At 39.5% G+C, this 12,509-nt stretch overlaps 1 protein-coding gene across 4 annotated transcripts in view; it reads left to right on the forward strand.

The window, feature by feature from the left end:
* The window catches only part of INTS9 (integrator complex subunit 9), an 82,222-nt gene extending 80,723 nt beyond the window's left edge, over positions 1-1,499 (forward strand). For 2 of the 4 annotated variants that reach the window (XM_015585124.2, XM_006906238.3), the window contains one exon: positions 754-930. In XM_015585124.2, the coding sequence (XP_015440610.1) occupies positions 754-930 (177 nt within the window). Of the gene's footprint in view, positions 1-753 lie in introns of all 4 variants that reach the window. The other 2 variants (XM_015585125.2, XM_025042525.1) reach the window with 1 other exon arrangement.
* Positions 1,500-12,509: the final 11,010 nt, after the last annotated feature.

Here is a 12,509-nt window from a genome sequence, read left to right on the forward strand (position 1 = left end):
TCTTGGAGGATGGCGTTTCCCGGGGCCCAGGGGCCTGGCACGGAGGCTGGAATGGACAGCCCAGCATCCCAAACTCCTGAACTCAGGCACTTGGATGTGCTTCTCAATCACAAAAGCTTAAGCAGGTTATAGAAATGCTGTTATGTTTTGTATGAGTTTTGCATGTTTGGGGGCTTCTTTTAAAGTACAGTTGACCTTTGAACACCACAGGTTTGAACTGTGTGGGTACACTTATACGCAGATTTTTTTCAATGAAAATATAGTTAGCCCTCCATATCCCCAGGTTTTGCATCCAGATTACCCAACCTCAGATTGAAAACCATATTTTCGATTTGCAAATGCAGAAAGCTGACTGTAGGCACTGATCTACACTATTTTATATAAGGAATTTGAGCATCCACAGATTTTGGTATCCGCAGGGGCTCCTGGAACCAATCCCCGCAGATACCAAGGGGACAACTGTAAATTCTGGGGGAGTCAACAGTTATATGTGGATTTTGGACTGTATGGAGGGTCGGTGCCCCTAACCCCTGTGTTGTTCAAGGGTCAACTGTACGTGGAACTGTGGTTGAATTCTACTGCTGTAGTAGGGCCTAGGCTGAAGAATCATACCGAGTGTCAGAAATGCCAGTTTCTGGAATGTTCAGTTTAGCTAAGTCTGGGAAGTGTCATTTTTAGAATTTTCAGTTGCTGAAATATCCTTCTGCCTTTCAGTGTGCCCATCAACCCCTTTCTCTCTTCTTTTTCGAGCAGCATGGCTTCAGTGACATTAAAGTGGAAGACACAGCCAAGGGCCATATCGTCCTGCTCCAGGAAGCCGAGACACTCATCCAGATTGAGGAAGATTCAACCCATATCATTTGTGACAATGATGAGACACTCAGGGTACGACTGCGGGATCTTGTCCTCAAATTCCTACAGAAGTTCTAAATGGAACATCTAAGCCTTCTCTACTTCCCTGAAACCCAACAGTCCTTCACACTGGCTGCCCAGCACAAGCCAGCTGAGGAAGGGCAGAAAAGGTTAGCCATGTCTTTGTGGTATTCTCTGGCTTAAGGCAAAAAAGGCTCTTGAGGGACATTATCAGGAGTTATGGCCAGAATCTCCTGGTCTGAATTTCTAGCACTGTTTCAGGCAAGAACTTTTGCTTTAAGCTTTAGACTCATTTTCTTCTTTCTTCCCAAGTCTGGCTCTCCTGAGGAGCCAGGATGGTAAGGCCGCGAGCTGAGAAGTAGCATAAAAGTGACAGAAGCAGTATTCTAAGAGGGCAGTGGTAGAAGGGGAGATGGGAGTGACTAACTTGTTGACTTAAGTGGCTGGTGTTTTTTTTCATGGTTTCACAAGCCTTGGGCAGAACTAGTCTTTGATTTTGTTTTACTTGTCTATAGTGCTGCACCTAGGAAGACAGACAAGCCCCCAAAGTTAGTAAAATGAACCCATTTATCTGTATTTTATATTGTGAGCTCATTGTGTTAATAAACTTATTTTTTATAGAAGTACCTATGCTCTATTGAATCGACAGTTTATACTGATTTAAACACTACAGCAAATTTTAGTTTGGTGAGTTGTAACCTGGCTTTTTTTTTTTTTTTTTTTTTGGTAAAACTCAGATTTTTCTTAAATTGTATAAAAGGTGCTTAACTTTAAGCTGTATCTATAATCCCATCCTTAGCCTTCTGGGGAAGGATCCTGAACAAGGCCCTTGTACTCCTCTAGCTGATCTTTGCCCGTTACTGCCTTTCCCACAGATCATCAGGATTCTCTGCAGTAAGCTGAGCACTAAACACAGATGCCCACAGACCCACTAGTAATAATAGTAAGCTATTGCATTTGAAATAATGCTGCTTCTGAATTGTTTTTAAACAATTTTAAACAGATATTTATGAGATAACATCTAATGTAACATAGCATTGTTTGTAACTCACATGCCAATTTTGCAAATATTAGTATGCAGGGGACTGCAGTGCAAGTCTTAGAACTGGTCAACTATGGTAGCAGGCCCAGCTCAACCTGCTTTTCTTAAATTTTTTAGGCTGGTTGAAATTCAGCCCATGTCAGTCCTCCAAGTTGGCTAGCAGCTAAGCATCACAAAGGGATCTAGTGACCCAAGAATTATATAAAATACTGTAGAACTACTTGCTCAGGCTTTACGAAGAGTTGACTGTCACTTCTCTCTCTGGAATGGAAATTTCAGTGAGAATGAGTTCTTCATTAAAGGAGGAAAAAGCCACTTTCATTTATGCTCTTTACAACTGTGCCAGGCTGGGGCATCAGAATGCTTAAATGGGTCTCTGGTTTTGAAGTTACAGGTCATTCAAATCAAGGGGCCTAAGATGTGTCTACAGAGTAAACTAGGAGCCTGCAACCATGAGAGAAGATAAACATTACAAGAGATTTAGTTTTGCAAATTTAGTTTAGTTTTTAGGGGATGAAAAGTATAAATAAGCATCACGTGTAGGCAAAGTTGTTTTAAATCTTGAAAATTCAAAAACTATAAAATAGAGCTGAAATCAAAATGATTATTTTACTTAAATGCTCTAATACATCCAGGAATGACTTGGATTTGTCCAAGTTTAATTTCTATTTAAGGGCTTGATCAGTAAGGAGGAACTTGATTACTGCTTTAAATCTTTCTAAGTGGTATATCTATTGTCATGTAACAGATTACCCCAAAACTTAGTGGCTTAAAGCAACCAATAATATCTCACCGTTTCTGTGGGTCAGGAATCTGGTGTGGCTCAGGGTTCTCACTCCACAGGGCTACAGTCAAGGTATTGGATGAGGAAACTGAGGCACAGAGGTTAAGTAACTCCCAAAAACACATAGCCAATAAGTGACTTCTGCGTTACCATATGTCGTATGTGAGTACTGGGGATCAGGAGCTGGCCAGGAAGGGGAGACATGCCTATCAGTCCATTTCTTTTCAAGTAAAGGTAACAGCTACTCTCCTTAATCCCTAAAGAACTTGAAGCTTTCGAACCTCGGTTGTCCTATAAAGGCAGGAGTTGGCTTTTCCAAACTATAGTGAAGTATCAACAGAAATAAAAGTGAAGAAACTTCCAAAGCTATATGATAATATAGTCATATGAGCCAAGCAAACTGGTGAGTAGGAAAGGGGGGCACTTCTTTTCTCTGGCCCTGAGTCCAGTTTTTCCCCTGTATCCTTAAGGAAAGTTGAATTGTTTCATGCCACACTGTGGAAAGGTAGGAAACACCTGATGGTCTCAAATTCATTGCAGTGGAATTGTGGGTAAATAACGTTACTCTTATTCAAGGTTCAAATCAGGCAGAAATAACCAGCAATAATTCTAAAGGAAGTCACAATTAAATCCTGAAGATAAGCAGTGTAGAACTGAGCCAAAAATGTCTAATCTTGCTGGAGGCTAGAGCTGATCATGAGTTTCTTCTCTAAAGATTAAGAACCACAGTCTCCACTGCTTCTTAGTAGACCATTATAGGTTTTAATCACATCATAAAAATATTTTACCATCTATAGATTTAATGCAATCCTTATCAGAATTCTACTGGCATTTTTCACAGAAATAGAATGAACAATCCTAAAACTTAAATGCAACCACAAGAGACTGACTAGCCAGAGCAATCCTGAAAGAGAACAAAGCTAGAGGTATCACACTTCCTGATTTCAAGCTTTATTATAAAGCTACAGCAATCAAAATAGTATGGTACTGGTATAAAAACAGACACAGAGACCAATGGAACAGAATCAAGAGCCTGGAAATAAACCCACACATATACAGTCAACTAGTATTAGACAAGGGAGTCAAGAAGCCTCCATGGGGAAAGGAGAGTCTTCAATAAACGACAGTGGGAAACTGGATAGCCACATGCAAAAAAATTAAATTGGACCCCTGTCTTAACACCACTCATAAAAATTTACTCAAAAAGGATTAAATACTTAGATGTAAGACACAAAACTGCAAAACTACTAGAACATTACATGGGGGAAAGCTCCTTTGACATTTGACACCAAAAGCTCAAGCAACAAAAGCAAAAATCAACAAGGGAGACTACATCCAATAGTTTCTGCACAGCTAAGGATACTGTTAACCAAATGAAAAGGCACCCTACCAAATGAGAGGCAATATTTGCAAACCATCTATCTGATAAGGGCTTAATATAAAGAACTCCTATAACTCAATAGAAAAAGAAGAAAATCTGATTTTAAAAGGGGCAAAGGTCTTGAATAGACATTTTTTCAAAGAAGACATCCAAATGGCCAATAGGTATATGAGAAGGTGTTCAATATCACTAATCATCAGGGAAATGCAAATCAAAACTACAATGAGATACCACCTCTTACCTGTTAAAATGGCTGTTATCAAAATGACAAGAGATAAATCTTGGCGAGGATTTGGAGAAAAGAGAACTCTCAAACGTTATTGATGCATATTGATGCAGCTGCTATGGAAAACAGTATGGGAGTGCCTCAAAAAAATTAAAACTACCGTGCGATCCAGCAATTCCACTTCTAGGTATATATTCAAAGGAAATGAAAACAGGATCTCAAGGAGATATCTGTGTTCCCATTGTTCTCTGCAGCATTATTCACAATAGCCAAGATATGGAAACAACCTGTCTGTCAACAGATGAATGGATAAAGATACTGTGGTCTATATATGCATGGAATATTAGTCAGCCATGAGAAAGAAGGAAATCCTGCACTTTGCAACAACATGGTTGGACCTTGAGGGCATTATACTAAGTGAAAAAAGTCAAACAGAGAAAGACATACTATATGTTTTCATTCACATATAGAATCCAAAAAAGCTGAGCTCAAAGAAATAGCAGAATGGCAGCTTCCAGGGCTCGGAAGTTGGGCAAAAGGGGAGATGTTGATCAAAAGGTACAAACTTCTAGCTATAAGATGAGTAAGTTCTGGGGATGTAATATACAGTATTGTAACTATAACAAAACTGTAGTATGTACTTGAAAATTGTTGAGAGTATATCTTAAAAGTTATCACTACAAAATTGGTAATTTTGTGAGGGGATAGAGTTATTAACTCTTACTTCTAAATATCTATGTGTATCAAACCTTAAATGTACATGTTATATGTCAATATCTCATTAAAGTGTGGGGGGAGGGACATTTTACATGTATTAAACATTTTTGAGTCACAGGACTATAGGTCTTTAAAAGGTGTCTAGCCCACATCTCGTCATTAAGCATATAAAATGTTTCTATTATGTTGCTGAGGCCTCTGAAAAAACATAATTCTTATGTTAGCAGGATTTATTCTTTACCCTTCTCCAATAAACCACAGTAATAATCTCTAACTCATTTGTAAGTCTTCCCGACATACAACTATGAAATCAACCACAAATAAGGAACTTTGATTCACATAATATATAGTAAATTTTGGGTTACTAAACACATTATCAACTAAAAGTTTGCTAACATTTTTTAGATTATAAATTTTAATTTAGTAACTACAGTGTTCACAATATTTTGAAAATAATGAACTTTGATTTCACAAAGTCTTTTCAATCATCAGTAAGCCTTTCCAATCATCACTGAGCATTTATAAGCACCTACTATATTCTGGGAATTGTGCTGTCTCTGATGACTTTAGCACACCAACATAATAGACCAAATGCAAGTTTCTCCCAAACTTCTCATAACTATAGAGGAGCACATTTCCAGGACCATGAGCAAAAGATTGTTTATATAGAAAATCCTAAGATATTTTTACAAAGCATTTACTAGAGTTAATAAAATTAGTTACCGAGATTGCAGATCACTCATAATGGTGTGAAAAAACATACTCAGGAATAAACTTTCAAAAGATGTGTAAGATCTCTACCCTGAAAGTCTTAAAACCTTGCTGGCAGAAATCAAAGATACACCATGTTCATGGATTAGAGATTCAATATTAATATTTCACTTCTACCCATTGATCTACAGATTCAATACAATACCATCAAAATCCCCGTGGATAACAACAAAAAAACAGCTCAATTTAAAAACTAGGCAAAGAGCACAACAGACATTGCTCTATTCAATATTCTCTTTCTATATTCTCAAAGAATATATACAAATGGCCAATAAACACATAAAAAGGTACTGAATATAATTAGTTATTAAGGAAATGCAAATCAAACCCATAATGAGGTGCCACTTCATACCTACTAGGATAGCTATAATAAAAAATTTTAATTAAGTGTTGGCAAGATATAGAGAAATTAGAACCCTCGTGCATTGCTGGTAGAATATACAATGGTGCAGCTGCTAATGAAAACATTTTGGCAGTTCTTCAAATATTGAGTTACCATATGATCCAGCAATTCTATTCATAAGTATATACCCAAAAGAATTGAAAGCAAGGACTCAGATATTTGTCCACCCGTGTCCGTCCATAACCACATTATTCATAATGGCCAAAAAGCAGAAGTAACCCAAGTATCCATCGATAGATGAATGGATAAAGTATGTTACATATACATACATATATGTATATATATGGTGAAATATTATCCAGCCATAAAAAGGAATGAAATTCTAATGCATAGAATATAGAATACAACATAGAATACTCTTAAAAACATAGTAAAATAAGCTGGACGCAAAAAACTCAACATTGTATGCTTCCATTTATATGATTGTCCAGAACAGACAAACCGTAGAGACAACACAGAGGTTGTCAAGGGCTGAAGGGAGGGATATATGGGGAGTTTTTGTTTAACGAGTGCAGACTTTTTGTTTGGGAAGATGAAAAAGTTCTGGCAATTGCTAGTGCTGATGGTTACACATTGTGAATGTACTTACTGCAATTGAATTGTATTATAGCCATTTTTAAGTTATGTATATTTTATGAGAATAAAAATTAAAAAGTGACAAGCTAATTCTGAAATTTATGTATAGAAATACAAAGTGACTATATTACCAAAGCAATCTTGAGAAAGATGAACAAGTTGGAAGATTTATACTACTTTATTCCAAAACTAGAAAGCTGCATTAATCCACACAGTATGGTACTGACAACAAGGATTGACCAAGTCAGCATAACAGAAAAAGCTCAGAAACAACCATACTTACACAGTCACTCTGTCTTCAACAAAGGTCCCAAAGCAATTCAGTGGATAAAAGAAAGTCTCTTTAACAAATGACTAGATACTCATATAGGAAAAAAGAATTAGAAGCTTGACCACTATCACTCAACATACACAAATTTTAATTTGAGATGGATCCTAGACCTAAGGATAGAAGCTAATTCCATAAAGCTTTTAGTGGAAAACATAATATAACATCTTCACGACTTGGGGTAGGCACAGGTTTCCTGAGTCAAAGAAAGCAGTAAAAAGAAAAAAGTTATAAATTAGACCTCATCCAAATTCAAAATTCAGAAGATTCCATAAAGAAGAATACTTACAAAACCTGTATCTGACAATGGGCTAGTTACTATCTGGGGTAAAGATAGTAGTCCATTGTCTAGAATTCCTGTAACTCAACAATGAAAACAAATAGTACATCCATGATCTACATGAATGGAATAATATCCAGCAATAAAAAGGAAATGAGCTATCAAACCACAAAAAGATGGAGGAAACTTAAATGCATGGTGCTAAGTGAAAAGCCAATCTGCAAAGGCTACACACAACACAATTCCAACTATGTGACATTCTGGAAAAGGCAAAACTATGGAAACAGCAAAAAGGCCAGGGGTTTGGAGAGAGGGAAGGATGAATAGGTGGTTACATGTCACTATGCTTTTGTCAAAACCCACAGAATACTGTACAAAGAATGAACCCTAATGTAAGCTATGACTTTAGTTAATATGTCAATATTGGCTTATCAATTGTAACAAATGTACCACATTAATTCAAGATATTAACAGTAGGAAAAACGGAGGAGGAGCTCTACTTTCCGCTCAATTTTTTGTAATTCTAAAACTGCTAAAAAAATAAAAGTCTACTAAAAATGTATTTGAAAAAAGACTAAGTTGTTTTTTTTTTAAAATGGGCCGATCTATCCAGATAGTTCACAAAGGAAATATATATGAAGGGTGTAAGCACATGAAAAGTTCTTAATGTCTTAGTCATCAGGGAAATGCAAATTGAAACTACAAGATACCATTACCCACCAGAATGGGTGAAATCAGAAAGACTGGCAACACCACAGATGGGCGAGGCTGTGGACACAAGAATTTCTTATTCAGGGGAGCACAAAATGGCACACACGGGAAAAGGCCTGGCAGTTTCCTATGAAACTAAACATACATACACCTACGTTATCACACAGCAATTCCACTCCTAGGCATTACCAAAAAAAAAACATAAATCCACAAAAAGACTTGCACATGAATCTTCACAGCAATTTTATTCAGAATAGTCCCAAGCTAGAAACAGCCCAGTGCCTATCAACAGAATGGACAGATGCTGTTACACTACATTTGGGAATACTACTCAGCAATACAAGAAAGAAATTACTAATACATATAACATTCACTGGATCTTGAAAATTTTATGCCAAGTTTATAGAAACCTTACACAAAAAAGTAAAATTTGTGTGACACCATTTATATGAAATTCTAGAACAGGGAAAACTAGTTCAAAATTTTTTTGAAAAATCAGAACATTGGTCATCTCTGGGATGGAGGTGGAGACTGACTAGGAAGGAAGATGAGGGAACCTTCTGGGTTTGCTAATCATGTTCTATGTCTTAACAGAGGTTTAGGTTACATAGGTGTATGCAGTTGTCAAAACTGAAGAGTGTACTTAAAGATTTGTGCATTTCAGTGTGTAAATTTAATATGTAAATTTTATGTAAAACACATAGAAACTAATAGTGACCTCCAGTTAATGATGTGTGTGCTTATGTATTTAGAAGGAAATGCATTGACGTCAGTAATTTACTTAGAAATATACCAAAAGTAGGATGGATGAAAGGATAACTAGAGAGATGGATATGTAGATGGCTACACAGCATGTACAGTAAACCAGCTTCTACGTATAGGTTTATCCTATAATGGAATATTGGGAGCAATAGTAAATAAACAGAATCTAAACAGTTTAAGCTCTAACATGACAACCCTTCAATGTGACCAGGATTTATACTCTTACAAATACAAAGACAAATAGAGAAAGGTAAAACAAGTGGCATAATTAAAACAGGTCAAGAAGCAAGTGAAACTAAATACCAAACCAAACCTGGCCTACGGCAAGGCTTCCCACCTTAATAATCTCTTCTGGAATCCACTCTGTGTCTAAGTCTTGGCATGCTCTTATCCTCTTGTCAGTGAAGATTTAAATAATAAAAGTAGTGAATATAAGACTTCTCAGCCATCCAGTGCCAAGCTTCCCTTAACTATCTTGTTAATACCACATTAGCTATACTGAATTCCAGAAGCATTATAGTACTGATTACTATTCAGCTTGTTGCCAACTATTTCTGTGACCCTCTAGTTGTTTTGTCAAATCATTCATTTATCAAAAAACTATTCAGCACTTACTGTTATGTGCTCTAGTCTCGAAGCTTACAGTTTGATGTAGGAAGCTGAGCTATAAACCATTACAGAGCATAGAGGTAAAAGATCAGGCTGCTCTAACGGGAGATGGGGAGAGGTGAGCAGTGACTTCTTGGAAGAAAAGCCGCTCTACAGGCAATGCTCCAGCTGAGTCTTGAACAATGAGTTCTCATTAAAAAAATGGAGTGCAGAAAGAGCCGCTAAGAAGTTTACAGTATGTTCATTTCTGTTGTGTGCCAAAGAGTGGACTCTTCACATTTGTAAACTTTCAACATTTCTTTACAATGTGGGCATGATTTTTGCCATTTTACAGATGAGATGTAAGTTTAGTTTAACTTGCTCCCCACCAGTTTAATGGGCAACCTAGGATTTGAACCAATGTGATCTACTCTTGAGCCATACCCTTAATTTCAACATTATCCTTTTAAACATTTTTGTAAATATTTTAGAGCTTTCAATTTCAGTGACAATAATATCAACCATTAACAGTGACCACTTTAAGAAGGAACTGACAGGAACCTAAGTATACATGCTATCTTTGTGTACAGTAAAACCGCCATTTCTCCAGCCTCATGCAACTTCCTCAAGTCTCTCTGGTCCCAAGACAGATTGTAACAAGGAGGTGGATGGTTAGACAAATAGGAACTTGGCAGCCAAAACTCCAGACCCAAGTCGGCAGTCTCACTCTATATGACATTATCCACCCCCCTCACCTGCCACAAACCTGATCAGTGGTCAACCCTACTTGAGGAGTGCACTGACTTTTAGGTCCCACACATTCCAAGGATCATCAATGCAAACCAAACTCCCTCCCAACTGCAGAGCCCAGGCGAGGAGCACCCCCCAACTCAGCTTTTCTCTGGCTTCCATGCTCTTTCCTATCTCTATCCATCTCCTCCAATGCCCATGACTTGGTGCCCTCTCTTTAAGATGGCTCTGATCCCATAACCGAGCAGAAGTCTAGGAACACAGACACCAGAAGAATTGGGTTCTGACAGTTAAGAAGCATCAGATGCAGATTCTTTTAGTGACTCGCCATATGTCAACAGAACCACCTCTAGCCCAACTCAGCCATTCTAAGCAAGCCCTCTCCTCTAGACTGGGAGCACATGCACACAGGAGCTCCCCTCACCACACACACACACGTTTTTAAATTACCATGAAATAATAAAGGTGACATATATGCCACTTGCCATCCTACACAAACCAGTTAAATGACACCAAAGTTCCTATGTAATCAAATGACTAATCCCACAAATGGGCACAGGCAAGGCTGCCCATGTCAGTGCATGTTTACAGTATCACCTAGGTTCAGGTACGCGGGCTGCTCCAGGACCAATCACATAGCCCTTCTCACAGAGGGGTGCCCACATAGCATGCCCCTCACGGTGAAGGGCAAACCGGGGGGCGGTCCCAGCTGGCCATGCATTGGTGGGTCCCTGGAATCAGAAAGGCACCTTCTGTGAGGTCACTTTTCTGTGCCTGCAGAGAAAAATCACAAAAGACCTCCAAGCTCCTTGAGTTAGTCTCCATTTATTTTATTTTTTTTACAAAAACCCAATGTAAGACCATTGTGCTCATGACTGGAAGAGGAGTGGTGGGGTGATGGACGTAGGATGGATATCAAAGAGCTTCCCCCTTCAGAATAGCATCATTTCAAACCAGGAGCTCCCTGAGCACACAGGCAGGCAGCTATGGAAGGAGCTGCTCGTATCTGCCAGACAAGACCCGCCACGTTGGTGCGCAGACCCTGGCTTGAGATGCAGTCTGCATGGAGAACCACAGCCATTGGTGCGCACGCTCAGGACAGCCTGCTAAGCACCTCAGGAGGTGCTCGCTTAGGGGGATGCCCCTCACGGTGAAGGGCAAACTGGCTGGCTGGAGATCAAGGGTGTCCTGGGCCCTGGGAGCCAAGATTGGCAACCGGGTATTACCTGCAGACAGCTGAAGAAACCCATGTGGATCTTTTCATGTTCCGGTGAGTCACAGGTGATGTAGGCAACATTTGGGTTTCCCAAAGTGGTGGATCAGCATCAAAGGCATTCTGAGCATGGAGCTGGGCCTCTCCCTAATCCACCTTGCAAAATGCAGCAGCCATCCTCCAGGAGCACCTAACCAAGCAAACTGAAAGATCCAATTGCCCTGCTTCTTGCTGCTGAGTGTCCTTTAAGAACACAGCCGGTGTTCACCAGAGCCTGTTGTCTGAGGTTCTTCACGTCAGTGTCTGTTCGGGTCCAAACAGTGCCCTTTGTTGGACTCTCTACCATCATAACCCTGAAGTGCACTTCGATGTTCTCCGTAAGCTCAGACCACTTGGCCACTGGATCTAACAACAAGCGTTCAGGGGCCCAACAGTCTGGCTCCACTAAAGGAGGTCCTAATGCGGACTGCTCCCTTCTCACCAGGCCCCACCGAAGGTCAGTTTATGAGTTTCTAACATTAAAATAAACAAGATAAAAATAGCAGCCACATACATAGCTCAAAACACCATACTCTTTGGCTTCCCAGAGGGAAGAAGGCTACTGCTAAAAAGAATAATGTCAGAAGTCAAGGAAAGGGTGTTAGAAAGTTAGGATGCAGGGAGTCTGGACCCTTTGCAGGGCTGCTGAGGAGCATAACTCAGTTTCCTAGGTAGCTGCCTACCTAGGAGAGAAGAGGCAGTGGGAACCTCTGGAGGACGCAAGCCCTGGGAGCAGCGCTGGTCCTGTTTGCCGGTGGAGAGGTCCCCTTAGGGCGAGCTAGCCCTACAGGTGGGTGGTATCTATAGGACAGAACCTGGCTTCAAAATGATACTTGAAAAGAACCAATTTGGTACAGGCAGGTCACAAGAGAATATGCCCCTAAGAAACAGAAGCACAGGACGTCGAAGTCTGGGGAAGACAACCAGTTTAAGGCATGTGCATGACCAGGACAGACCTGAGCATTGTTCAGCTGCAGGAAACCACCTATACTCAACTCTGCTGGAAGGAAGTGGGGTCCAGAAAAATGGCAGAAATCGGGCTAAATCCCTGCCCAACACCACTAA

The sequence above is a fragment of the Pteropus alecto genome, unplaced genomic scaffold (genome assembly GCF_000325575.1).
Source record: "Pteropus alecto unplaced genomic scaffold, ASM32557v1 scaffold50, whole genome shotgun sequence".
NCBI lineage: Eukaryota > Metazoa > Chordata > Mammalia > Chiroptera > Pteropodidae > Pteropus > Pteropus alecto.